Below are 25,896 nucleotides of genomic sequence, written 5' to 3'. Positions count from 1 at the left end.
AGAGTTTGGGATGTAAAGTGTTCAGAGTTAAAGTTCAGGATGTAAAGTAAGAAAATAAAACAAGTTCAGGGTGCAAAGTAGAGTTAATCCCCGAAAAAAACTTTTGATTAAAGGTGATTCGAGTGGTGAATGGATTTGAGCTTTTTCCACACTTACCGTTTCTACATTGAGTCCATTACAAAGTTTTTTGGGCCAGATCCGCCCGGCTACTCTCGTTTGTGATAGTGGACCCTTTTCTTTCATTCAGAAACGGTAGCAGTTTAAAATAATAATAATAAAAAGACAAAAACAAGTTTGCAGACGAAAACATCCTTCTTTCCCTCCTCACTTCATCTCCTGCCATTTTCTGGGTTTAGAAGGGTTTAGGGTTTTAGGATTCTTTTTATTGATTAATAGTATATAAAAAAAAACCCCCAAAAAAGTTCAAGAAAATCTCCTTCTAGGGACAGTGGCTAATCTCATGAGTTTCGCTACCTGTCAATCATCTTATCAACAATCTTGGTTCAATCTTAAAATCCTGGAAAATTCAAGGGATGAAATTTTGCCTAACCCTTATCCCGCCAAGAATTCCCAACAGAAAAATGTGTTTTTTGTATCATCTTATGACCTTTTCTACATCTTGTGCTGCTCAAAGTTTGGATTTTTATGAAGAATCCAGAGTGCCCGAGTTAAATTACGACGAATTAAAGCAGAAAATGCAGACGCATGCCTCCTCAGGTTGTCTTAAACAGGCATTGGACACTTTGAGTATGATGAGGTGTGTGCCCGGAAAGCCCACAGTTTATGATTATAATTCAATGATTTATTGTTATTTGAAGTCTGAGCATGTTTTGTTCGACGAGTTAGTTGAGGTCTATAATGGGATGAAAAGGTTTGGGCCATGTCCTAATGCGTTGACTTATAATTGTCTCTTGAATGGGATGGTCAAAATTGGGAGGTTGAAAAATGGGATTTTTGTAGCAGAAGAAATGTGTAAAAGTGGGTTCTTGCCATCATTTAGCTGTTTATCGAATTTGTTGAAGAGATTAATTCTGTTTGGTAATTTAGTCGATTCGTTAACCGTGTTGGAAATGTTGTTGAGGTTGAGTTATGTTCCTACCGAACCCACGTTGAATACGTTGGTTCTTGGTCTAAGTAAAGCTGGGATGGTTAGGGAGGCGTATTTTGTGTTCTCAGTTCTGCTGGATAAGGGGTTAGTACGAGGTGCTTATAATTTTAATCCTGTACTGTGGGCTTTCTCCAAGTTGAATGGTTGTCGTAGTGCAGTGGCATTTTTCTGTTTTCTTCAAAAGAAGGGATTTGTACATAATGTGTGTTCATATACAGCTTTAATTTATGGATTTTGCAAGGATGGTTTATGGGATGATGCTTTTCGTTGTTTCGCTAAAATGGAAGCTGATGGCTGTAAGCCTAATGTGATTTCTTATACTGTAGTTGTTAAGTTTTTGTGTGACAATGGTAAGGTTGATGAAGCATTAAGCCTTTTGGGAGTAATGGAAAAGAAAGGATGTAACCCAGACCTAGTTACTTACAATATTGTTCTCAGAGAACTTTGTCATCACAATAAAGTCGTTGAAATCGGTGAACTTGTTCGAGTTGTTCATCAACACGGATTTTCTCCTGATCCATATACCCATTCTGCATTGGCAGGAGGCATGTTGAGAAGGAGGAGAACTGACATCGCCAACAAAATTTTGCTTGACATTATTCCTAGGAGTTGCTCTGTTGATGTTGTGGTATATAATATATATATCCATACTTTGTGTTGCAATGAAAGATCAGAAGAAGCATTGTCCAAGATGATGTGCATGACGGAATTAGGTTTTAAACCTACTCACGTATCACATAATACAATTTTGAAAGGAATGTGCAAAGAGAAAAATATTTATGAAGCTTTGACTTTTTTTGGCCAGATTGATTGGTCCAGAAATGGGCCTGACTTGATCTCATTTAACACAATCCTGTCTGCAGCATGTAAACAGCACAAGTCCACAATCATTTCCAGGATCTTGTACCAAATGAAATATGCAGGTGTCAAGCTTGATATTTTCAGTTATACTTCTCTAATTCAGTACTACTGTAAGGTTGGTAAGGTCCAAGATTGCTTAAAGCTTTTGGACTCTATAATGACCAATGGTCCTAGTCCAACTACAGTGACTTTGAACACACTTTTGAGTGGTCTTTGTAGAAACCAATTGGTCGGATTGGCACAGAGAGTGTTCAAGTATTTAAAGAGCTTTGGAGTTTCACCTGATATTACCACCTATAATATCCTGATTTGTGCTCTGATAAGGGAAGGCGAGTATTTGTCAGTGTATCATCTGTCAGCAGATATTTACAGCCAGAGATTGAAGATGGATGTAATAACCTATAAATCTATGATTTTTGTCCTTTGTAAAGAGGGAAAGATATCCTCTGCTCTCGAGCTTAGGGATCAAATGCTCAAGAGTGGGATTGCTCCAGATATTAGTGTTTATAATGCCATAATGAAGGCAATGTTCAGGAGAGGAAAAGTGTGGGAGATTATCTTATTACTGAAGGAGATATCAGTGGAAGGGTGTGAGCTAAATGCTGCTTCTTTTGAAATTTTGAAATGCACTGTGATGAAAGGTCACAGGGAGGGCTTTCCTAAGGCTGCAAAACTTTTAAAACTTGTCATGCACAGCAAGCGGTGGAGTGAGAATCAGGTACCTCATGGAGAGATTCCAGGATAAATTAGCAAGAAAATCTCTTTCAAGAAAACCTCAGTTTTGTTGCTAATAGCTTCTGATGAAGTCTGGGACAACCTGACAGGTATGAATTACGACTATTGTCTTGTAGTCAGAAAGCATTTTGATCTGGCCTTGAATTTTTGATCTGTTGAGCATCCAAGATAATTTTTCTAAATCTTAAAGCAAAGGACACAACTAAAGATATTTCTTTATCCAATAATTCTTTACATAATATTGGGTGTCTGCAGACTACTTTAGTGGAAAGATCACAGACATACAATTGGGATGATCTCCATGTGATGTTCAGTTCAGTCCTTTCGTGTAATGAAAATATCTAACTTGGATCTTGACAGTTGGATTACTTGTTGGATACCATAAAATAGTAGTGAATAAGGTGATTGTACATTTCATTCCACATTCGACACATTTCCAACACTTAAAAAATTTTAAAATAAGCAAAAGTAGAAAAGTGGTTTCAGCTTTATGCAGAGGATTCTGTCTAGCTTTAATGTCTTGGTAGAGTGCACTCCCTCTGAACAAACTCGATGATTATCATTTGGCACATCAGAACTAGCCAAAGGTTTCTAGAATTGTTCCAGTTCTTTTTTTCTGCATTGATAGATGGTTAATGACGAGTGTGCCATGGTTTTGTAAGATCAAATTGAGTTCGTTGTCTATGTTTAATTCTGTATCTTAATGTTCATGAAAGCTGATATAATACATCCAGCGGTTCAAGAGGAAATCAGGCATCTTGTAATCATTTATGTTTCTGACGCCTAAAGAAATGATCAAATGACCCTTCTTTGTGATTGCTGACCTCAATTATTTCTAATTTTCCGGGTACAAAGCCATAACAATAGTATTTTACGGCTGATAAATAGTCTTTCATTATTTCTTTAACAGGTAGTTGTCCTCATTTTTCCAAGTAGTTTCCTTTTGTATCTATTTGCTTCCGTCCACAGTAAGGTCACGTGGATATTATCAGTTATTTAAATCTTTTAGTTCAAAGCGATTTTGATTAAATTGTCTTTGTTTGAAGCAGTGATATGCATGCCAAAGGGGGCACCTGGACTTAAGAAACACGGCAATGAAGGACAAAATCTTGGTTCTTGAATGAACTTGGCTTTTCGTTGGTTGGGATTGCTAAATTAAGGTAAGCTTCTCTTTCAGGTATCCCGGTGGAACCTAGGCAAATATATCATGTGACTTGCCCAACCGTTTTTGTGATACTTTTGGAGCTCCACCTACTTACATTGTTTTCTGCTTTTTCCAGTACTTTACTCTTGAGCTCAAAAAGGTTAGCCGTGCTCAACAATTTTTATGGTCTTCATTTGTAGTGGTGCCAAGACAAGGGCCTTACTTGTACAAGAGTGTCGAAGAACTTTCAAGCAAACTTTTAACAACCTTCAAGTCTGACCATAATTGGAAGACTCAGAAGCAATGAGTATACTCCATGCAAGAACCATTTCAATCAGGCTCGTAAACGAGGCTGGCTAGGAGCATGTTTGCATGAAACTCGTGTATGATTGCTTGAGGAGGAGCCAATTCTTGCTTGTTTACAAGGATACTTCTGGCAGATCGCAGTTTCTCATGGGAAATGAGAGTGGAGCTGCAACACAAAGGCGTGCACCCCTACACAGGAATTAATACCTTCGTGATATTCATCATCATCCTCGAAGTACAAGTTTGTTGTGCGATCACCATTTGAAACAATCTTATATTTGATAAGGTGACACATATAGTTCCAAACCTCCATGGCATATCCATTCTTCATAAAGAAATGATCATTCCTTTCTTTCTTATGCTCGAAATAGCACAAGTTTTCTTGCCAATCTCAGACTTCTTGTAGACTCTGATATTCCCCTAGCATGTATAGGCTAATGACCATCTTGTTTTCGCTTTGAACATGTAACAAGCTCTGTTTGTCAGTGGACAAAAGCTTTGTAGGTAGTTTCTTGATCAGCCCATATAGGAAAAAGTCTCCTCCAAAATTGTACATGTCTACTTGTATAGTCATCCCTTTTAAAGCACAGTCTGTACAGTTAAAAGAATGTATATTATAGTATCTCTTACTTATAGCCTTATGCTGAGTTTGAAATTGTTCGTATTAGATGTATTGCAGTTTGAATTGTACATTCTATCCAAAAAAAAAAAAAAGAATAGAAAAAGATAACGAAAAATTTTGTGTGATATAAGTTGGATTACGTCTAACTTGTCTGATTTGGGCCAACTTTTTATGTTGATATTTCTCTTTTTGTAGTTTATACACAAAGTATTTCAAGTAGAAAAAGCAATCTAATTTCCTGCTATGGAAACATGTAACAAAAGGATGTTAATGAGTCAATGCAAAATTTGAAACACATGAAGGTTTCATGGTGGATAATCCAGACTACAATTATCCTTTTGTAAATGACTATTGAGCTTTGGCTTTGGTCGAATGGCGAAGAAGAGTCTCTTAGAGTCGTCTTATGCTTCCTTTTGTTAAGAAATTTAAAGGATTCAATAGTATACTCGTCAAGTCTATAGGTTCACTCCTAATCCTCCCCTTGCCTCATAACATAGATATAGAGTAGATTGTTGACGTTAACGTCTAGTTAAATAGTCTTAATGAACATGAAAACTATCACATGAACATTAACTAAGGACTAACGTTCCAGTACTCAACACTAAAACTTCTTTTCTTTTTCTTTCTCTAGTTAACTCAAAAAATTCTAACACGTTAATTTTTCTTCATTTGGACTGAAAATTGTTAAATAGAAATCTAGTGGCATGACTTAGCATCTATAATTCAAATTACAGAGTTACGGATTCTATATTTCATGTATGTGTGTATGTATGTATGTATGTATGTGTATATATGAATAATACTTGAAGAAAAATACGCAAATTAGTTGGAAAACATGTATTTCTACCGCTTTGATAGATGGAGCCATAAAATATTAATTGTACAAGAACAAATCCATCATTTAATTAATCTCAGTTAAACTATCAATGAGAGCCCTATATCACAGAATCTTACGACTAAATCATGTTACCTCAAAAACAGCCAGGAAATTAGCATAATTGCAAGTTTGAGAGTTATAAGCATCTTTTAATCGTTATTTGTATTTCAACTTTCAAAATTAAATTATCTAATTAATCTCCCAACCTAATGGTATTTTTCTATCCTTAATTCTAAAATTTCAGGTCATTTCCCCGCTTATAATATAGGCACTCATGTGAATTTTCAATATTGCGGGCGGCACAGAGTAATAATTATATTTAAACTGTGTCTGTGATTCTCGAGATTTAATTGTTGGAATGTGATTAATATGTTGGAACTTATCCTTATTTGTATTAATTTTTCAAATTTATTTTATCCATTAATTTCAGATCTGTATGTATCTGTGCCATGTTTGATTTATATATTTTTACCATTAGTGTAGATTTATTGAATAAAATGATATTTTTTTATAAAAAAAAAAAAAAAGAAAACCCCAATTATAAGATAAAATATAGAAAAAGGTACAACTGAGAGGAGGAAAGTACAAATACAGGTGTTCATGTACGAGTTTCCGTTATTATAGTTGATATCCAAAGACAAGAAGTCTGAGCCAACCGCAAAATACGCTACTCTTCACGTAAATAATATCAACTAACAAACAAAAGTGTTTCATTTTACTCTTTCTAATGATTAAACAAAAGAGGAAATAATAATCTTGGGGCTTCAGAATTTTGCCTCTTCAGAGTTCAGATCTTATTCATGACTGAGTTTTTCTTGAGTTCATACATTTTCGAGAAGTTCCTGCAAACAGAGGAGAAATGCCATGAAAATTAGCCAAAGTTGATGCATGCTTTGTGCTAAAAGATGGGGTGGTCTTAATTCTTAAAAGAAACAGAGCATTCTCTTTTTGATCTGATGAAAAAAAGAGAGATAATTGAGTATAGATACATACATTGACTGTGAATATATATATATATCATGGGGGTGGATTATTACAACATATTGAAGGTGGGGAGAAATGCAACAGAGGATGATGTGAAAAAAGCATATAGAAGATTGGCAATGAAATGGCATCCAGACAAAAACCCCACCAACAAGAAGGAAGCTGAGGCCAAGTTCAAGCAAATCTCCGAGGCTTATGAAGTAAACCAGCTTACACCATATTCCTTTTCGCTTTTTTTCTTTAAATTCTTTAGAATTGTTGTCACTTTCATTTGTCATCCGTACGTTGTGATTCTGACTTCCTATGTTAGAGGATTTATTGTAAACTGAGTTTTCTGCTTGCTCCTTTTGATTGGTGATGACAAAGCTGATACTTGATAGAGTCAAATGTTTGGTTGTTGCAAAAATAGCCAAAGATTTGGATACAAAATGGCAAAATTTTATGGGCCTATAATACTTTATAAGTTGCATAGATAATTGAGGCCAATCAGCATAAATGATGGTTTTCATTCCTTACTCAGGTCTTGAGCGATCCACAGAAGAGACAAACCTATGATCAATATGGTGAAGAAGGTTTGAAAGACATGCCTCCACAAGGTTCAGGAGGTGGATTCCAAAATGGGTTCAATCCAAGAAATGCAGAAGATATCTTCGCGGAGTTTTTTGGGAGCAGTCCCTTTGGATTTGGATCAGCCGGTCCTGGCAGGTCCATGAGGTTTCAATCTGATGGAGGAGGGCCATTCGGAGGATTTGGTGGAGGTGATAACATTTTCCGAACCTACAGTGATGGAACTGGTGCCTCCATGCCAAAGAAACCACCACCAGTAGAAAGTAAATTAAATTGCAGCCTTGGGGAGCTCTATACAGGATCAACTAGGAAAATGAAGATATCTAGAACAGTGGTTGACGTGAATGGGTAAGTCTATTCTTTCGCTTCTTTCCTCATAAACTTCAATATAGTGTGCTCTATTATTTTGGTTTCACATGAAACTTTCCAGCTAACATCAAAATGTTATATTTCCTTTTCTGGCGTTGACGACCATACCTTGTAATTAGAGCTTGCTTTTCTGAACAGCTTCATGATCAACAAGTACATTGCAGTAATAATTGGGAAACTTTACCCCCAACCACGGTTAGTTAAATGAAAAGTGCTATTGCTGGAATGGAAAAGAAAAGAATAAGATGGAATTCACGTTACTAGCTAGCACTCATTGAAGTTATTGTTAGTATTACCAACTAGAGGGTTGATGCATCCCTTGCGTAAATTGTAGCTCCTGTTGTTTCAAGAAACTGGAGGCAAGGCATGTGTTACCAGTTGACTTCAATGAACTCAACACACTGTGGCTCAAGGTTCGCCATCACGGGTCATGGTCGCGTCGTGATTGCGGTTGTTCCACGTCTGTCGTGGTATATCGATTGAATATCGGATGATACGCACATTATAACACATAAAAATTTTCAAAAATTTTAAAAAAATTAGTAAAAATTAAAAAATACCAAAAAAGTTACAATCTATAAAAATATCCAAGTTGACTCGGAGATTTTGGCCGATACCATGTATCACATATTCGAATCAGCCAATATCGGCCGAATCAGAACGAGTCGCCGTAGATATGATATTATCTGCGATTCAGGAATCGGTATCGTACCAGTCCCTCCGTTCCGGTTACGGCTCGGCCAAGACGTTTCAGAATCGGCCGATATTGCTAACCATGGTGTGGCTGCCATGTTTCTGTTAAGAATACAACTACATCCCTGTCTTGCGTTCTGTCACTTGCATAGTAATGAAACTGATTCTTAGCCATTTACAATCTAGTTATCAGATGCGTTCCTTTTCAATTGGTAACATTTAAGCTGCATTTCTTAAACAGAATGCATCATCTTTTGTTGTTTGGTTGCGAATAAGTTTTTCATCTATGTTTGAAATATTACAGTGAATGTATGATCACGTAATCTAAGATTGTTTTATTATCTTCACTGACCACCCTTGTGACTAAAATTCCTTTAGGAGGATGTCAACAGAGACAGAGATTCTATCCATTGAAGTAAAGCCCGGATGGAAGAGGGGAACAAAGATAACATTTCCTGATAAAGGGAATGAGCAGTTCAACCAGCTTCCTGCAGATCTTGTATTTGTGATTGAAGAGAAGCCTCATAACGTATACAAGAGAGATGGTAACGATCTCATCATGAAATATACGGTGACACTAGCTGAAGCATTAGGAGGAACAACAGTAAACATCACAACGCTGGATGGACGCGAATTGTCAATCCCGGTGAATGACATTATCAGTCCTGGTTATGAACTTGTGGTTGATAAAGAGGGAATGCCTATTGCGAAGGAGCCCCGTAATAAAGGTGATTTGACGATCAACTTTGAAGTTAAGTTTCCAACAAAAATGACAACTGAGCAAAGAGCAGCTATCAAACGTGCTTTAGGAGGTTAATATCGTTTAATGTTAGTAGCCCATAGATATCGTGTTGTCAGCTTTGGCATTTATGCTGCCATCAGATCACAGCTTTCTAACAAGCTGCAACCATTATGTATAGAATTTAAGTATTGTAGTTATTAGTGTGTAGATTTAGCAGTATGGAAGATACTTTTCCTATCAGTTCTCTTTGATTGGGTTAAGGTACTTGCCTATTCAAACAGGGAGAGATGAAAGAACGCTGAAAAAGAGCAACTGTCTGTACGAAAAATTAACTAAAGAATGGACCATGAACTTTGAATTTCTGGAAGGATGATAATTCAGCTTACAAAGAGGGAAAATGCAGTGTTTGTTCATATTCTCCAGATTCCACCATAAACCAGAAGGGTATAACCCTGAACTTTGCAAAAATAATACTAATAACACTGAAACGGCATGAATCTTGCTAAGAATAGAGAGGAAAATTTTGATTTTGGCCTTCAGGAAATTTGTTTTCTTGGATAATTTTTGACTTCATTTACTAGTGGATGGGGAGATAGAGACATGGGGGTCACAGGAGGAATCTGACTTCTAGTTCTATACGGACATTGTTAGAACAATTTGGTGAGGAAAAATCACCATAATAATAAATACTCAGGACTGATGTGACTTCCTTTCTGAAAGGGCTCCTACTGAATGTAAATGGATCTTGGGAGGAACTAGGGAGAGAGTATACAATGAGAACATCATCAACCTGCCTATATTGCGAATCTGATGGAGGTGTAAAATAGCAACAAGAAAAGAATCTGGTTAGGTGTAGAATCTGGTCCAAGTAAAAGGTTCTGTCATTATGATTGTACGAGTCTTAAAGAGTTCATAGGAATCAGAACCAAGGGCCGAAGACCACGCAACTGTGAGCATATAATCTCGAGTTTTTAGCCATATTTGTTATAGCTTTTTCCTGCAGTTAATTGCCGAAGCAACATGAATTTGCAACATCTACGAATACGAGAGATTACAAAAAAAACATAAAAGCAGAGCAACTTCGACGGTACTAAACTTCACTGATCCTCTTTCCTTGTTGTGCAAAAAAAGATCTAGATACAGACGACCATCGCTGCGGAGAGACATCCAAGCATCTGAAAAAGCACTACTCCTAGTCGTTTTCCAGAAAGTAAAAGGCAAAAGTAACTACGGAAGACCAAAAAAAACCTACAACTTAATTTACATTGTATGGAACTTTTGATTTTAAAGGGGGGAAAAAAAAGGAGGAAAAGAAACTAGTAACCCCTACTTCTCGTACTATCTTGTCGCTGTCCAGATCGGACCCCAGGCATCCTGTAGTACTGGCCTCCACCTGGCACGTTTCCGGGGTTGACAGGAGGCTCGACCCACCTGTGGGCACCCTGATGCCAAGTAGCAGGGGCTTGAGAAGGCACCATTGCTGGATTCAGCTGCTGCTGCTGCTGCTGCTGCAGATGTGGTGTTGGCAGACCAGTTTGGCTACCATAGGTGGGTTGCAGCGGCTGATGAAAGCCATGACCAGGTTGACGGGGCTGACGTTGCTGATAGGGCGCTTGTGGGCGCCATTCAGGCATATCATCATCATCATCATCATCATCATCATCATCATTCCACGGTTCAATTCCAAGACCAACATCCGAAACTCTATTGCCTAACCACCTATTATTACTGGCACCAGCACTAGCACTAGCACTTGCTTCAGTTTGTCCATACTTGTGTATTAGTTCCCTAATTTGGTCCACAGGCCGAGCAGCCATCCTTGCCCCCTGATGGAGGTTCTGGGATGAAGTAGGCCTGGGATTAACGTTTCCAGAGAAGTTAAACTCAGGCAAATCATCATCATCCCGGCCACCAGCAGGCGGGCCAAAGCCAGGTGGTATATCACTATCATCATCATCAGAAGGTAGTGGGATTACACCATGGGAAGGAGGTCTATTATGGGAAGAAGTCGGTGTTGCTTTGTTCATCATATTCACGTTTACATTAGAATCTTTTTCTTGCTGTCGCCTAGATGTAAAATGTTGTCTTTTCAAACTAGTATGTTTCTGGTGTGATGACGAATTAGGTGATAATGTCGAACTTAATTGAACTTTTCTCCATACAATAACTCCAATTAGACCATTATCGGAAGAGTTAAAGATGTCAGTGCGGTCCTTTGAGAGGTAGTGGCTTAGCATATCAACTACTCTTCCTTTTGTTGGGCACAAATAGAGTTCCGCACCATTGGCTGGCTCTGCAAAACCCAGCCTATCATCCGAGACATATGATTCAATTGCCTGTGCCACTCCACAACGTTAAAAGCAAGCCACAAATAAGCAAAGTTAAAAGGCAACTGAAAAAGGTGAAAAATGTCCTAACCTCACTTAGGTTGGCCCGCTCACTTTCAGCCAAGTTGTCCTTCAGTACAAAATGCATAACCTGCACATCGAGCAGATCCATATCAGACCCCTAAAGAGAAAAATAAAAATCAACAACGTGTATATTACGCTGTTGTATTTCTGGTGCTTTTAGTAAACTAGTGGTACAGGGTGTTGCCGTTTATAGCAGCATTTCCCTATTAATATTAACTGTGTTTGAAATCGTCTTCCACTACTACTATAAATTCTCGCCCTGTTCATCCATTGGCTGCTAAACAGGGATACAGTTTAATATACAGTGACTTCTTAAAGTAAAATGTAATCGCTAGTGACATTTAGAGACATGATCTCTTGTCCCATATCATCTGTCATCGGTGAATCCAGCCTCTCAAGAATTGAAATTATACACTGTTTCTACATGGGACTTCTAGTCAGAACGCAGAATTATTGTATAGTAAGAGGCATCCATCAACCACAATGCTTTTGACGTTGCCCGTTCCAAAAATTTTCCAGTAAGAGAACAGCTTTTAGATCAATTCGTCAGCGCAATAGTATGGATATTAGTTGCCCCATCTGCTTATGGACATTTAAAGGGCTTAGTCTCTGAAATTCGAACAAGAAACTACTTTTGAGCCTTGATTGGAATATATATGCAACGTGTTGATAAAATGCACTTCAAAAGAACAAGCATTCTCGCCCAAATACCTACTTTTTCCATAGATGTGGTTTCTACCCTGTCGCTATACATTCTTATCAAACCAAAATTATTGTAATAACCAAGTATTAGAAAGCTCCACTGCTGCAATAAGCAGGAGCTTGAAGAGTAAAAGAACAAGAGACGCATATTAAAGCCTATGAAAAGAAGGGGGCCTTGAGGTACCATGACTGCACGTGATCGTGAGTTAGGAAGGTCTTTAATGAACTTCTCGAATGCATCAAGTCTGACTCTGCCCTTGACCTCCAGGGAGCTTGGCCACTCTGTTACTGATGTTTTCTCACCACTGCAAGACAAATAGCACATCAGCATAAAGTAACGCATCCATATCCACTTACCATTCTCCTACCCAATAGGATGGTCACATCAGATAAAGAGTATCATCCAAACAGAAGAACAAGAGATAGAGAGAAGGAGGGAGGGGGGGGGGAGTACTTGTACCAAAGAACACAAAATACACGTCACTTCTGTTTAAAGGTCTTTAACAAAATCTGTCAATTGGAAAACGGGATACACATGCATCTAAATACTAGTGTCAAGGATCCATATTTCCTACATGAGGTTGTAGAAAAGATGCAAGTACGATCATCAAGTCAGAGACAACACGGGTTCTTTCCCTAAACAGACTTCAAACATCATAGAGGAGAATGCTAAGATTATCAAGAAATTTGAAATTTCTCCAACTTGCTTACATTTTAATCATTAGGTGTTATAATATCCTCCATGTGGAGCTTCAAAAAATCACTAAAATCATTTTGTAGAATATCTTCTCAAAAGGATCTTCATAACCAGGACATCCACCACATTTGACATTAGCATTATCTATTTTCTACCACATAATTAATTACCTTATAATTATTACTTTATATTGGACCAAAGATTCTAAAGAAAGAAAAACACAATCAATTAATTTTGGTACAACAAACACAGCACAGGATTGCTCTTTCAAAAACAAAGAGAGGAAAAGGAAAAAGAAAAAAGAAAACGGTAAAGGTGCCCATATATTTCATTAGGGTGACCAAAAACCATACCTTACGAAAACGCCAAACGTTTTGACACTTGATGATGTACTTAGCTGCAGTGCACCTTCCCAAGTATGTTCAACTGTTGATGCATTACTAGCAGGATGGGTAATATTCTGTGCAACAGGACTTTCTTTACGTTTCTCCGACTCAACTGCAGCATCTTTCCTGACAGCATCATCAGCCTTATCAGGGGTATCCCCGTGATCTTTGGATGTTGAATCAGAACCTCCAACTTCATTATCAGTTTCAGTGTGATCCTTGTCTGAGCGAGGTGTTGACCGCCCAGCACCAACTTGTAGATTCTCAAATGGAGGCTCGGAATTAAGGGATTCCATGAATTCGTCTAAAGAAATGATTGGGGGAAGAAATTCCACATCTTTCAATTCATCCACCATCATTCCTTGCATCAAATCACTTCCGTCACTTGGAATAATAAAGCTACTTGAGGGATCCTGGTTTTCTGAAGCATTCTTCTGACTTGCAGTTTTTTCTTTGTCATTCGTATCATCTAATTCAGGAGAACGAGTTTCCGTGCTTTTAGATGGAGCCTGTGAAGGTGAAGAAGATCCGCCAGAGACATCTACCGAAATACCATCATCCTCCATTTCCACTTGATGCTCACCCTTATGAGTCTTAACCAATCGTCTTCTAAGATCTGTATCAGGCAAAACTACCATTTGAGCAAGCTCCTCTGCTTTTGCCATCCGCCACTCTGAGAGCTCCTTTGAAGCAAGTTCTTCAGCAGTCATTGAACAGAGTCTGTCAGGGGTAATTTCGCCAGACATGACTCTTTCTCTGAGATCTGGATTATTACGATCTTTCAAATTAAAAAGAAGAGACCTTCCCTTTTCTTTGTACTTCTTGTTTACACCACCAAACAACTTAAACAATTCAGCTTCAATTTCAGAAGCTAACTTCTCTGGAGATTTGACTTGCTCACTTGCTGTTGCACCTCCTTCAGCATGTAAATCCTTGGTTTTATCGGTGCAAGGCTTTTCTTTCTCTTCTATTACTTGCATATCAAGATCTAAGGCCCAAGAAAGCCCATTACCCTGCAAAAGTTCATCTTTAACAAAGAAATTGTCACCGAATGAAACATCATCATCAGGCAAAAGAGTAGGGTGTCCAGTGGATTCACTAGTAGGAAGCTTAGTAGGAATTCCTTGAGCATCATCAAATTTACCAAGCAAAGCAGACTCTCCCAAAGCAAAAGATTCATGGGAGCCTTCATGTTTTTGTTGAGGTGCACCAGAAGCAACCAATTCAGATCCATTAGACTGAGAATCAGTTGCAGTTTCGTGATTAACACTCACATCAGCATGATTATTTGCTGTATTTGGAGTTTTTTCTGGGTTTTGAGATGCCAAAAAAAGTGCAGCAGCTAATTGTTCCCTCATTTTGGACCTCACTGCTCCAAATGATTCAGTCTGCACTTTGGAGGATGACTCATTTTGCACAGTTCGACTTTTTGGAGTCTGCACCCGGTGCGAGGCTGTTCTATTGGATGTGGAATCATTTCTTACCATTTTCTTGTTTGATGCAGGCAGAGTTTGCTTGACAGAAGGGCCTACTTTAGACTGCATCTGCATGGATTTTTTATTAGGAGATAACGGCTGCAACAACTGGGGTGAATTGGGCGAAATTCCTATCTGCATGGTACGCTTATTTGGCATTCCCACATTCTGAGGGCCAACATTTGTTTTGGCTTCCATCTCAGCCTTCCTTTTGCTTGGCAGAAAAGCCGTTTGGGAACCTAGATTATTCAGCATGCCTTCACTAGCTCCAAACCCTAGAATCCGTCCTTTTGGTTCAATTTGTCCAATTTGGTTGGTAGATACCATTACATTTTGGAATGCAGAACTTTTGGGCATTAGTTCAGCTGTTCCCATTTGCTCGCTTGTTACCGTAAAATGAAGCGGCATAGGACTGCTGGACACATGCCCCACAAAATTCTTTTGCATGTCTCCTGTCAATGAATCTGCTTTCTCAGGTAAATGATCCATGTGTACCATCTGCCCATCTGGAAATTGGAACTGCTGGGAAACAAGTTGGTTGGACATGACAAATCAATGAATTCAGTACTGCAAAAATATGCAGATACAACTGCAGTTGGTTATACACTGCAATAATGATTACAGTACAAGAAAGTGACCCTCCAAGCCTAGGCCATCTTCAAAACCAAAAATGAGAATAGATCCTGCAGCCAGAACAACAAACAGCTGAGCATTCTATAAAAACTGTATCCATGCAGCATCAATCTTCTTAAAAAACAGATGAAACAAGTAACACATACGTCTAGCTATTATTGCTGAATTCCATATACTCGGGGAACATACTCCCCAAATTAACTTCATGATCACATCTGTTCCCAAACAAGCAAAAGGCATTTGAACAACTTCAAAATGAATGCCTTCAAAAAATAATCTAAAATCCAAAAGAACACCTCCCTAAAACATTTCCTAGCTAGCTGTTGTCTTAAAACAGCCACATTACCAAACCCCTCTGACTCTTCTTATGCAGTTTATGGCAAAAGCCCAGTACTAAGAAAGTCCCTAGTCACCAACAGAGTTCTGCATGACCATGCTTTGAGGCAGAAGCATACCATGACCAGCAACAAAAATTTTGTAATTTATCTTTACTTCCTATTGAACAAAAGGAAGAACATAGAAATAACCAAGGAAACACCAGCCCCATGCTTTTCGCTAAATCTCCATCTTAATAACATAATTATGGTTTTTTTTAAAGGAAGCTTCTTTTTCCTTTATTCCCCAAATGGAGCAGACTATCAAATGCCAAATCAGAATAGAGAATACAAAATAGTAGACATCGCTGGCAGGAAAACCAAGAATCCCCCATTCCACAACACCCCAAACCCCCCCCCCCCACCCAAAAAAAAAAAGAAAAAAGAATCAATTAACAACATTAACACACTTAAAAGTACAAGAAGCATTCAATGAAATTACATACACGAAACACTATATAAATATTCCCAATATAGCAAAAGAAATAATAAAACCTATCAGCAACTTAAAACCTTCACTTTGGTTTTGTTAGGAAATAAATAACGTACTCTAGCCATTCTTAACAGGAAAAACCTGCAGTAACATTGTTTAGAAACCTAAAACTTTCTATCCTCACACTATTGTTTACTCCGCCCATGCACACCGGGGGGGCCAATAAGGCAAAACTAAATAAAAAAAAGATACTCTTTGACCCAAAAAAAAAAAAAGATACTCATTATCCAAGAAAATTACATAGAGAAGCAGTTGAAGCTTCAGCAATAAAAAATCTAACTGATGGTTTACGGAAAATTTAAACCAGGCCGAAAAAACCACACTTCCACAATAAAAAAATCAACAGAAAGATACCAAATCTCAATTCCTCAACAAGACTTCGTGTTTGTCATGCATAGACAAAAACTAATAAAAATTAAAAATCCTAGCTTACATGCAACGAGATTCCTGGATAAATCACAGGACCCATGAACCAAAATAAAACCCTAAAATTGCAATTTACATATACAATTTGATGGAAAAATAAATTAAAATAAAATAAAGAAGAGATTGATTTATATGATTTATATAACGAGCGCGAGATTTATTCACCGCACCAAAAATAGAGAGAATGCCTGAAGTGACAAGCGCTTAGAGTCAAGGTGGGAAAGGGCGGTGGCGGCGGCCGCGGGAGGCGGAGGAGAGCGATTGGCGGTGGTTGGAGTTGAGAGTGGCGAGAGTTTTATCCAGCTTTGCAGAACGCCAGGGAAAAAGAAAGCCCTAGAAAGTGAGGATTGCAGAAGATCCGATTTGTTTTATAGTAGGATCCGAGTCAAAGTGGGTTATTGGGTCAGCGGGTAAACCGCTTTTTTGACGAGTGGTTCGGGACTGGGTTAAGTTAGGTGTCCACATGTATAGTTTTTCTTTTTTCTCTTTTTTTTTGGTTTATTGAAATTTAAAACTTAATCCTTGTGAATATTGGGTAGTTCAAGACTTGATTTTCCAGATTTATTCTTGTAAAAAGATTTTCATTCTCATTTTTCAACATAGTTTGTGAATTTTGGAGAAATATAAACAAGAAAATAAATTTTTGCATTTTTTTCCTTCAAAATTTCAATAAAAAAAAGTTGATTTTGCATTTAAGTATTATTTATTATTTTCTTAGGCTACTCATTAATTTGCACATTTTTATAACTTGTTAATTGCATTTTTGTTACTTTGCACTTTTGAAGGGAAAAAATTCTTTTTTTCCACTTAAAAAACCCCATGTAAAAAGAAGAGTCATCTTTACATCCAGACTGAGTGTCAGTTTTTCTTTTTATTTTTTTTGTCCCTAATTCTCCACTTTATTTTTCTTCTTTATTCTCTTCAAAATGCTAAACGATGTAACAAAAACCTCAACTATATCATATTTTGTTTATTCCAATGTTCTTGAACATTAACTCAAATACAATTTGCATACAATAAAATTAATTTTAAATCAAGAATGTATATATAATTTTCATTGTGAGTTTGCAACCAACTAGCTTATGGTTATAGTTAGGTTTATGGTAAAACCAAAATGGATATAAGGGGCGAGAACCAATCAAGAGAGGTGGGATTTTGGAAAATTCTTTACGCACTCTCTTAAAATATTAAAAGTTTTCAATTATATCCTCATAAAACTTGAACTTTACCCTCTCAAGCCTTTTATAAAAAGTGTTCTAACAACGCGCCCTCGATTACACGTTATTATTAGTGTTGCCCCTTTCGAATCTCAACCTTTGATGTCCAACACTAATCTCTAACTTTGAAAATGTATACTCATGTGGTAATTCTAAAAATGTGATAGTTTTTGAAAAGAGTTCTAACATAGTGGATGATTTGATTGATGCACTTACTAAATAAGTTTCAAGAAGTAAATGCTTGAAGAAATAAGAAAATGCATTACGTGATTTGCACTTACTGAGAGATTCCAAAAATACTAAATTTTCCTTTCTAAAGTCTCACTACCAATGTGCTCCTTTTGTATTGATAATACCAACAATATGGATCTAAGTCATAAGATTAGTCTTTTTTTTTTTTTTTCGCAACGATAGATGTCCTATAACCTATTCTAACCTAATCTAAGGGAAGGGGTAAGGGGAATGGTCAACTAAGACCAGCCACATATTGTGGCAAATTTTTTTGGGAGGCGGGGGTTGAACCCCTGACCTCCAGCATCACCATTAAGGTGATGACCACTGGACCAAATGGCCAGTGGCCTAAGTCATAAGATTAGTCGATATGCTCTAAACATATTAGTTTCTGATGAGGAGAGGGCGCACACTCCTTAGGCCAAAAACTGTAAACAGAACCACGATTTCATCTGACAGGGAAATCAATTAGCTGGATTGAAAAAATTTCATTTGGTCATGTTTCTACTGCTGCTGTTGTTTAAGATGAATTCCCGTCCTATGCAGGCATTTTATTTATGTGTGCAGGTTTCTGTGCCTTAGCCTCCCCACAAATAGACACGCTGGGAAGTTACCCAAGCAGTGCTTAATCCAACTAGCCTAAATGTATGTTAGCGGGCAATCCAAGTATCAATATGTAAATATCCAACAAATGCTGGTTTCTTTGTGTCAAAAAGGAAACTTCTACCGTGTTCCTGAATATGGAACCTGCATCCAATGGTTCAAAAAACTGATTTTCGATCTTTAATGAAGGCTTTCGGTGATCAAAAGAAGGGGTAAAGTATCAAGTAAAGAGCCCAAAGATAAAAGTTCATCCATTCATCACTGGCAAATTCACCTCAGCTAATGTTACCACCCCTTATAGCATTGCAGATAAAAGAATCATTCTCCTCTTTGTTCATGTAAGCAACATCAACAGACAGCAAGGTGATAGTACGCAGTAATTTTCGCTTTCACTATCCAACCTACTTAAGCAGCAGCATACCAGATTTGTGCTGGGGAACAAACTTATAGTTCGCAGCTAGTGGAATACAATTCTATGCCTTTGTCAAGGTACAAATCTTGCAGCCCAAAAGAACAGTCAAAAGGAACACAGAGGGATAGCCTTTTAGGCAGCTAATCCAAGCATCTGGAAATGCAAGATCTCAAACTTATCGACATGGATTGCATATGGCATATGCAGATTCCGAAAATTGGCAGCCTAATTGGTACCCTGTCACCGCGCGGCCACCGCATCAGTAAGAGATTGTAAAATGGTCTCACCAACCTCAGCTTTGCACAGTGGACATGTGGCATTCATTTTAAGCCATTTATCCACGCAGTCTTTGTGAAAGAAATGATTACATGGCAATTCCCTGAGCTCATCATTATTCGCATACTTAGCCAAACAAATACAACAAACCTGTAGAAACACAAAATAGAATCATTTGGAATCTGCAAAGATAATTTATCTTCTAAAAGTGAAGCCAATCAAAAGTGGAATAATCATCATATGCCCATAATCAGCGGTTTATATTTTCAGCTAATTAACCAGCCATGACAAGCAAATTTAGCAAAGAAGAAGATAAGGAAGCAGAGATGACCCACACATGCTTAGATGGATAAAGGGTTCATAGGTTAGAACTAATTTTGTTACCAAATAACCATGAGCTCCATGTGTTTCAAGCCAAACATTTGAAATCAATATGAGTTTAAATTGATGATCTGAAATCATTCTTAAACTGATGAAAATTGCCCAAGGTTCTAATGACAAAATTTATCTAACACATATTATAGGATATACAGGATCATCTCCGATAGCGAATGACAAAGGATTAGGCTTCATTTCTGAGCTGAACCAACTAGTAAGAATGCCTACCACTCCCAGAAGCCACACATAGCCCCATAATATTTTTTTTTCTAAATAAATTACTAGAGCCCCAGGATATCAACTCAGTAGTAACAATACTTCACTCTACCAATTGTTCAGATGCTAGAGGTCAGGTCTCAGCAGAGCACTGACAAATTAAAAAAATAATCAATATTGTTTTCTGCACATAATTGGAACAATATAGAATACTTTCACCAAATAGTGCAGTTTTATATAGATGTCTGCGTGCACATCCAGAGACAAGGACTTAATTACCTTGCCAGGAAAGGGGGGTTCGGTGCCAATCCCCCAAGTTCCTTTTTGGCTTATATGTCCAGAACTTGCAAGAAAAGGAACAACTTTGGAAGGTCTTGTCATTATAGGATTTTGGCACGCTCTGTGTGCATATCTTAAAAATGTATTTATCTATAAGTTGAAGTTTGAAGAAACTTATTATAACATAGAAGGGGAAGTGGGTAGGAGAATATTTAAGTGGAAAAGGAATATTTTTGGCATCACACACAAAGACATAAAGATTTAGCACCAACAGAATACTCCAAAAGTTAAAGGGGACAGAATTGCAAAGAAAATAATGGAACGTACAGCATCTTCTCCAGATATCACACGCTCCTTCTCCGTTCCTGCAGCCACAATTCCACCTTCAACCCCTCCTGAGCTATTCTCTTTGTCATTGCCACTTTTCTTCTTCTTTGCCTTAAATTTGTACGTTGGCAGAGAATTAATCGATTCTGATGTGGCTCCTCTGCTTTGAGTGGCATCTTCTCTAAAGCCCATGACGTGTATAATGCAGGGGAGGCAGCAGCAGATTGTCGCACAGAGAATAAATGGCATAGCATAGCCGATACAACTGAATGTAAGAAAAACTATGCACAACCTGAAGACATGGAAAAGTAAAATTTCTTAACTATAAAGACAAAACTTAATTGCCTTTATCAACTGAAATTATATGCCAATCACAAAATACCTATACAAATTGGGAGCCTCAGAGGAGGATGAGTGACCTCCAAAAACCCACACATTGCCAACCACAAACCAAACTGCAAAGAAGCAATCCAAAGCCATCTTGAAATATTCTACAAGGGCCTTAAGCCTGTAAGGCAGAATCCAATTCATTAGTATCTACTCTACTTGGTTTGAAATGCTAAAAGGTTTAAGGAAAATGGGTCATGACATGAGAAAAATTGAAAGAAAGGAAAGAAAATTGAGAAATATCAAATAGACAGTGTTTCCTTTTCCTGTGATACATAGGGACCAACTATAAGATGTAAAGAAAATGGCAAACAAAGAAATGTATCATGTATCTAATTCTTCAAGCATGTTCTCAGAATTAAAGATTTCCACTATATCAACTATTCTCCCTGTAAACAAGTTTCAACAACACCCAGACCACAAAAATGTGTAAAACTATATGTGGCAAATAAACACTACAAGATAGACAATTCCGCAAATTATGAAACACAGAGACAAGTGATGGTGCTTTAAAGTCAAACAGAAAGGGAAAATCCCACTACAAGTTCTAATCCATTTTATGGAAAAAAGCATCTCAAAGATCACTTATAGTTGAAGAGATGCATCGCGTTCAAATCAAATGCATAAAAGAACAACACTTAGATAGCTCCATTAGGTAATGATAGTAGAAGGAACAAGGAACATAAACTAGGTTTCTAAATGTTTGTCATAGCAATTATAATCAATTAGGAAATACCACAAAAAGCACATAAAAACAAGATACACTACATAAGCACGGTCATAACACAGCCACTATGTTCCAAATTAAGGGAACTTTTCATGAACCTAAACTTTAAAATCCTCTGTTTTATGAATTTAATTTGGTCAGGAATTTCTGGAAATACAGTTTGTACTTTAGATCACATTCAATTGATCCACCTAACAAACAAGAATAAGGGTTTATGCTTTGTGAACCTGACCATTTCATCTCCTTTGTTTTTGAGTTCAATTGTGTCACGAATTTTTTCAAATAAGGTTTTGAACTTTCTATAAGTTACAAGTGGTCCAAATAAATTTCAAAAGCAGAGGTGCAGTCCAAAAAGGTCATAGATTTCCTTTTTTGGAAAGCTGATTATCTTCAAGAATGTTCAAAAGCTGATTACCACCAAAACCGATGCATTTGTATTTCCTTCACTACAATTAGAATGTCAGCATGGCAACCCTACCTATAATTAAAAAATTTTTTGAAGTTTCTCGGGTCCTGATCACTCCTCTGTCTGGACATTTAACCTAGCAAAGATTGGGAAGTTCACTCCTCTAGTTTCACCCAGGAAGGTCAACATATAGGAAAGTCCTCAATCTCTCCTGGTCTTCAAGTCATTGTACAATTGTAGCTTACATGTGTTTTTCATCTTACATCAAGTTTATTGCCACAAAGATCTGCAGATACTACAATCTGCTCATTAGCCTAAAAATTGCTTTTTTTTTTGGTACTCGTTAAGTTGTTTATGCCTCAAATATGTTCCTAATGACTCTCCTACAAGTCATAAAAGCATCAATGTAGACGGGATGCCATGTCTTCAATCAGGTAATGCTTGCACATTCATGGAATTATCGAGAGTTATTTTCTCAGCCTAAGCACACAGGTTTATGTCTGTGTCATATGTTGGTATAAGGACCAACGACAAACTGCTTCCAAGAAAAAAATTAAGGACAAACCAAATTAAGAAAACATTTATCAGACCTGAGCGTTTTATCCTTTCACAAGAGTCACCAGGTCCATATGAAGAAAGGTAATAAAGCAAATAAAGATTAAAAATGAAAACCATGATCTCCTGATTTGTTAATAGCCAAATTCAAAATTTAGCATCATTGAACAACTGCCAAGGTAATTATGAACAGCATGAAACTAATGAAGCTCAAATATATACAGATTCCAGTGAAAAACTGCTGTGTAACTTTCCAGTCCAGGATAAAGAAACAATACATGCAACTTTAAATAGACAGTCAAACATGATTAACATTCAGACCTCACATACGATAGCTGATACAATCTCTGAATCCAGCATGTAATAGCATTACAATCTGAAGAATGATGTGACAAAAGAACTGAAAATATAACAAAAACGGTGGGAGAAGTGAGATCTTTGGTACCTTGGATTTAATATACCAAAATTATGGGCAACTTGAGAGTCCGAACCATTTCTCTGACGACCATCAGTATCTGAAGTCCCAGTCACAGAAGATCCTACAGAAAGGTCATTCTGAGTCATGCCTTGATTGGACTGAGAAGACTCCCTTTCAGAACCTTGATTTCGATGACTATAGCGCCAATAAAGAAGAGGGAGGATGGCTACACAGCCAGATGCATAACCAACAACCCAAACACGCAATGGTGCATGTGGATGCTCTTGCCTCGATAAAGTCATTACAACAATAGCTGCAATTATTTGGCTCATCGTTAATACTAATTCGGTAGCTATCCACTTCCCAGAATTTAATGGACTCCTATTGCGTCCACGTCCATTTGACCTACGACCAAATGATGAGCTCCGTGCGTTTGATGCTCCTCTGGAAGAAGAAAGTGCAGCTTGATATGCAGCAAGCCTTTCACTGGTAGACGGCTGATTATCAGTCTGCTGCTGCTGCTGTATGCCACCCGCTATACGATCATGTGGTGGGCTAGTGAAGGATGCTTCACTGCTGCTTGGTATGTCAATAACGTGATCATTAGCATTATGGATAACATTGTCTCCTGGCTCCATTAGGAAAGAAAACTTGCTGGTTTGACTTTTACGATGTAGTCCCAGCAAGGGAACAGCCATTTAAGTCCACCCGCTCACTCAGAGGTGCAGAAATCATGGGAAGCTAGAATAGCAAAATCACTTTCAAACCTGAATCCCTAAAATGTGAGTAACAGTAAAACCCCGTATTTCACCTTCTCCTGATTTGCCCTAAAGGAACTTCGAAAGCTTCAAATTCAGAAAATATCAATCAATTAACAAGTTCCTTCTGCTCGAGCAAGCAAATTGAAGTAGTATCACCAGAATCTCATTTGAAATCACTTGACACCCTCAAAACCAAAATTAAGATCGCCGCTGCTCAATCAGGGCTTTCATATACTGGAAAAACCATAACAAGCAAAATCACTCTTCATATTACTGTTCACTTAATCAGCAAAAACAATTATAACACTCCGTTGTTTCGTACTAACAAAATGATTTTTACCCAATTCTCCAAATCCCCGCAAAAGCTAGTTGGAACGAAAAAAGCACCAATCAACATACTCAAAACTTAGTCCCTCAACGAGTCGAAATCATAATCATCTAAACCAAAATCAATCCCATTGTACTATAATAACTAAAAATCAAGATGAGAAGAAATCTTCTGCAAAACAATTATAATTTCCCTAAATTCATGGCTACAGACAAAGTCAAAAAAATAATCATCATCATCAATCATAGAACCCATTCTCAATTTCACCAGAAAAAATTGAATTTACATTTAGTATCATTAATACCAGTTCCATTAAATTATATTCACTGCAAAATTCAAGAAAATCAGAAGATATACGTACATAAATACATTAAAGAAAAAAGGGAAAGTTCATCCACCCAAAACACTAGACAGAGTTAATCACAAGGTTGATTGACATATCTAATGAACCCAGAATCCAGAAAACACAAGAAAAAGAAAAAGACAATAACCCATTAAAGAAAAATTGCCAGAGAAAAACTTGAAGCAAACAGAAAATCATCTCAATGTCTGATGTTATCAGGACAATAATTACAACCGGGTTTGACATTTAAGTTACATACACAATTATGTGGAAAAAATGTAAAGATGGAGAGAGAAAGAGCATACTGACCAGTGGGCATGGCCTAAGAGTTGATGATGATGATGATGGAGGACGGGATGAGACAAAATTATTCAGACAAGGGATCGATGGATTCGGTTTGATGAGCGACTCAATCCGTCACTCGGGGGACTCGGCTCACTTTTTACCACTTTTTTTATTCACGCGCTTTCTTTTCCTTTTTTTCTTCTTTTCTGCGATGAAGAATATCAGTACCATTAATATCTTATAGCTCAGTTTTCTTATTTTTTACAAGGAAACAGTGGAACGGGCCAGTGGTCACGGATGGGCTATTAGAATCTTACTGGCTCAATATTCGAATAAAAACAAAATGAAACATAAAAGATATGAAATTATTATTATTGTTCACTTTTGCGTATATTTTAGCTTAAATTATTTAAATTTTTTAGTAATATGAAATCGCATGCGTCTCACCTTTTATCATGTGTCTTCAAAATCTTTTTTAGTGATATAAGCGCACGGAAACAATAGATATTATTAATGACTTTTCTATATATTTTAACTTATAAAGTTTAAATGTTTTGATAGTATAAAATACCGTCGATCACACCTTTTTTTCAAGTTGTATGTTTAAACTTTTCGATAATATGAAGTCGCACGCGTCTCGCTTTTTATCATGTATCTTCGAGTTGCAGGATAGAATCTTTTTTAGTGATATAAGCACACTTAAAAAAGAGATATTATCAACCACTTTTCCGTATATTTTAACTTATAAAGTTTAAATGTTTTGATAGTATAAAATAGCATCGATCTGACCTTTTCTTCGAGTTGTATGATAGAAGAAATTTTTTTTCTTTCTAATGATATATGGGTTTGTTTGTCTGGGAACTACTTCAAGGGATTTCATTAGTTAGATTTTTAAGATAAAATAAGTAAATTGGGAAAGTTTGAGTAAATTGTAAACGAGTGTATAACGGAATAATAAGTATGAACGTGTACTGTATAAATGGATAAACTTATGTGACAATTTAGGGTATTGGGATAATTATTCCATAGTGTATATTGCGGGTGCGTAACAAACTGAACATGAAAATGCAAAATCTAAAATTTAAATCCATTAAGTTATTTAATACAGTGAACAACAAGTCACATAATTTTTGGAGTAAATT

The 25,896-nt window shown here is 37.2% G+C and overlaps 4 protein-coding genes across 8 annotated transcripts; 2 read left to right on the top strand and 2 right to left on the bottom strand.

Annotated features, from left to right (window-relative positions):
* The first annotated feature begins 846 nt into the window (after positions 1–846).
* On the top strand, positions 847–4,789 carry LOC113781227 (pentatricopeptide repeat-containing protein At1g62680, mitochondrial-like). Of its 2 annotated transcripts, none has more exons than XM_027327125.1 (3): positions 847–2,793; positions 3,754–3,864; positions 4,049–4,789. In XM_027327125.1, the coding sequence occupies exon 1, from the start codon at positions 864–866 to the stop codon at positions 2,712–2,714; it is 1,851 nt and encodes a 616-aa protein (XP_027182926.1). In that variant the 5' UTR covers positions 847–863; the 3' UTR covers positions 2,715–2,793; positions 3,754–3,864; positions 4,049–4,789. The 2 variants fall into 2 exon arrangements, with proteins under 2 accessions (XP_027182926.1, XP_027182927.1); XM_027327126.1 differs by having other exon boundaries at positions 3,985–4,789.
* A 1,883-nt stretch (positions 4,790–6,672) lies between these two features.
* On the top strand, positions 6,673–9,083 carry LOC113781657 (dnaJ homolog subfamily B member 1). 2 transcript variants are annotated; one of them, XM_027327621.1, is made up of 4 exons: positions 6,673–6,837; positions 7,158–7,332; positions 7,369–7,552; positions 8,645–9,083. In XM_027327621.1, exons 1-4 carry the CDS (start codon positions 6,673–6,675, stop codon positions 9,081–9,083), a joined length of 963 nt encoding a protein of 320 aa, XP_027183422.1. The 2 variants fall into 2 exon arrangements, with proteins under 2 accessions (XP_027183422.1, XP_027183421.1); XM_027327620.1 differs by having other exon boundaries at positions 7,158–7,552.
* A 1,008-nt stretch (positions 9,084–10,091) lies between these two features.
* Positions 10,092–16,926, bottom strand: LOC113779814. The gene is made up of 5 exons (XM_027325544.1): positions 16,776–16,926; positions 13,172–15,362; positions 12,306–12,426; positions 11,427–11,486; positions 10,092–11,344 (listed from the first exon to the last, which is right to left on the bottom strand). Exons 2-5 carry the CDS (start codon positions 15,223–15,225, stop codon positions 10,325–10,327), a joined length of 3,255 nt encoding a protein of 1,084 aa, XP_027181345.1. The 5' UTR covers positions 15,226–15,362; positions 16,776–16,926; the 3' UTR covers positions 10,092–10,324.
* A 1,955-nt stretch (positions 16,927–18,881) lies between these two features.
* On the bottom strand, positions 18,882–24,946 carry LOC113779724 (E3 ubiquitin-protein ligase At1g63170). 3 transcript variants are annotated; one of them, XM_027325422.1, is made up of 5 exons: positions 24,779–24,946; positions 23,065–24,032; positions 20,927–21,052; positions 20,545–20,836; positions 18,882–19,494 (listed from the first exon to the last, which is right to left on the bottom strand). In XM_027325422.1, exons 2-5 carry the CDS (start codon positions 23,733–23,735, stop codon positions 19,309–19,311), a joined length of 1,275 nt encoding a protein of 424 aa, XP_027181223.1. In that variant the 5' UTR covers positions 23,736–24,032; positions 24,779–24,946; the 3' UTR covers positions 18,882–19,308. The 3 variants fall into 3 exon arrangements, with proteins under 3 accessions (XP_027181223.1, XP_027181224.1, XP_027181225.1); XM_027325423.1 differs by having other exon boundaries at positions 23,065–23,882; XM_027325424.1 differs by having other exon boundaries at positions 23,065–23,804.
* Positions 24,947–25,896: the final 950 nt, after the last annotated feature.

Source organism: Coffea eugenioides, chromosome 8, assembly GCF_003713205.1.
Source record: "Coffea eugenioides isolate CCC68of chromosome 8, Ceug_1.0, whole genome shotgun sequence".
Taxonomy (NCBI): Eukaryota; Viridiplantae; Streptophyta; class Magnoliopsida; order Gentianales; family Rubiaceae; genus Coffea; species Coffea eugenioides.
Note: the sequence above shows the minus strand (reverse complement) of the source record. Positions and strands in the feature narration are given on the sequence as shown.

What these genes read in the sequence shown, in the direction of transcription:
- LOC113779814 (XM_027325544.1), bottom strand. Translation starts at nt 15,225, where the DNA reads ATGTCCAACCAACTTGTTTCCCAGCAGTTCCAATTTCCAGATGGGCAG. An exon ending in ACGTTTGGCGTTTTCGTAAG is followed by an intron (nt 12,427 to 13,171) that starts GTATGGTTTTTG and finishes TTTGTCTTGCAG; the next exon opens with TGGTGAGAAAACATCAGTAA. An exon ending in AGCGGGCCAACCTAAGTGAG is followed by an intron (nt 11,345 to 11,426) that starts GTTAGGACATTT and finishes GGAGTGGCACAG; the next exon opens with GCAATTGAATCATATGTCTC.
- LOC113779724 (XM_027325422.1), bottom strand. Translation starts at nt 23,735, where the DNA reads ATGGCTGTTCCCTTGCTGGGACTACATCGTAAAAGTCAAACCAGCAAG. An exon ending in TTTGGTATATTAAATCCAAG is followed by an intron (nt 21,053 to 23,064) that starts GTACCAAAGATC and finishes TCTGCCTTACAG; the next exon opens with GCTTAAGGCCCTTGTAGAAT. An exon ending in TGATATCTGGAGAAGATGCT is followed by an intron (nt 19,495 to 20,544) that starts GTACGTTCCATT and finishes GTGTTTCTACAG; the next exon opens with GTTTGTTGTATTTGTTTGGC.
- LOC113781657 (XM_027327620.1), top strand. Translation starts at nt 6,673, where the DNA reads ATGGGGGTGGATTATTACAACATATTGAAGGTGGGGAGAAATGCAACA. An exon ending in AAATCTCCGAGGCTTATGAA is followed by an intron (nt 6,838 to 7,157) that starts GTAAACCAGCTT and finishes TTCCTTACTCAG; the next exon opens with GTCTTGAGCGATCCACAGAA. An exon ending in ACAGTGGTTGACGTGAATGG is followed by an intron (nt 7,553 to 8,644) that starts GTAAGTCTATTC and finishes AAATTCCTTTAG; the next exon opens with GAGGATGTCAACAGAGACAG.
- LOC113781227 (XM_027327125.1), top strand. Translation starts at nt 864, where the DNA reads ATGAAAAGGTTTGGGCCATGTCCTAATGCGTTGACTTATAATTGTCTC.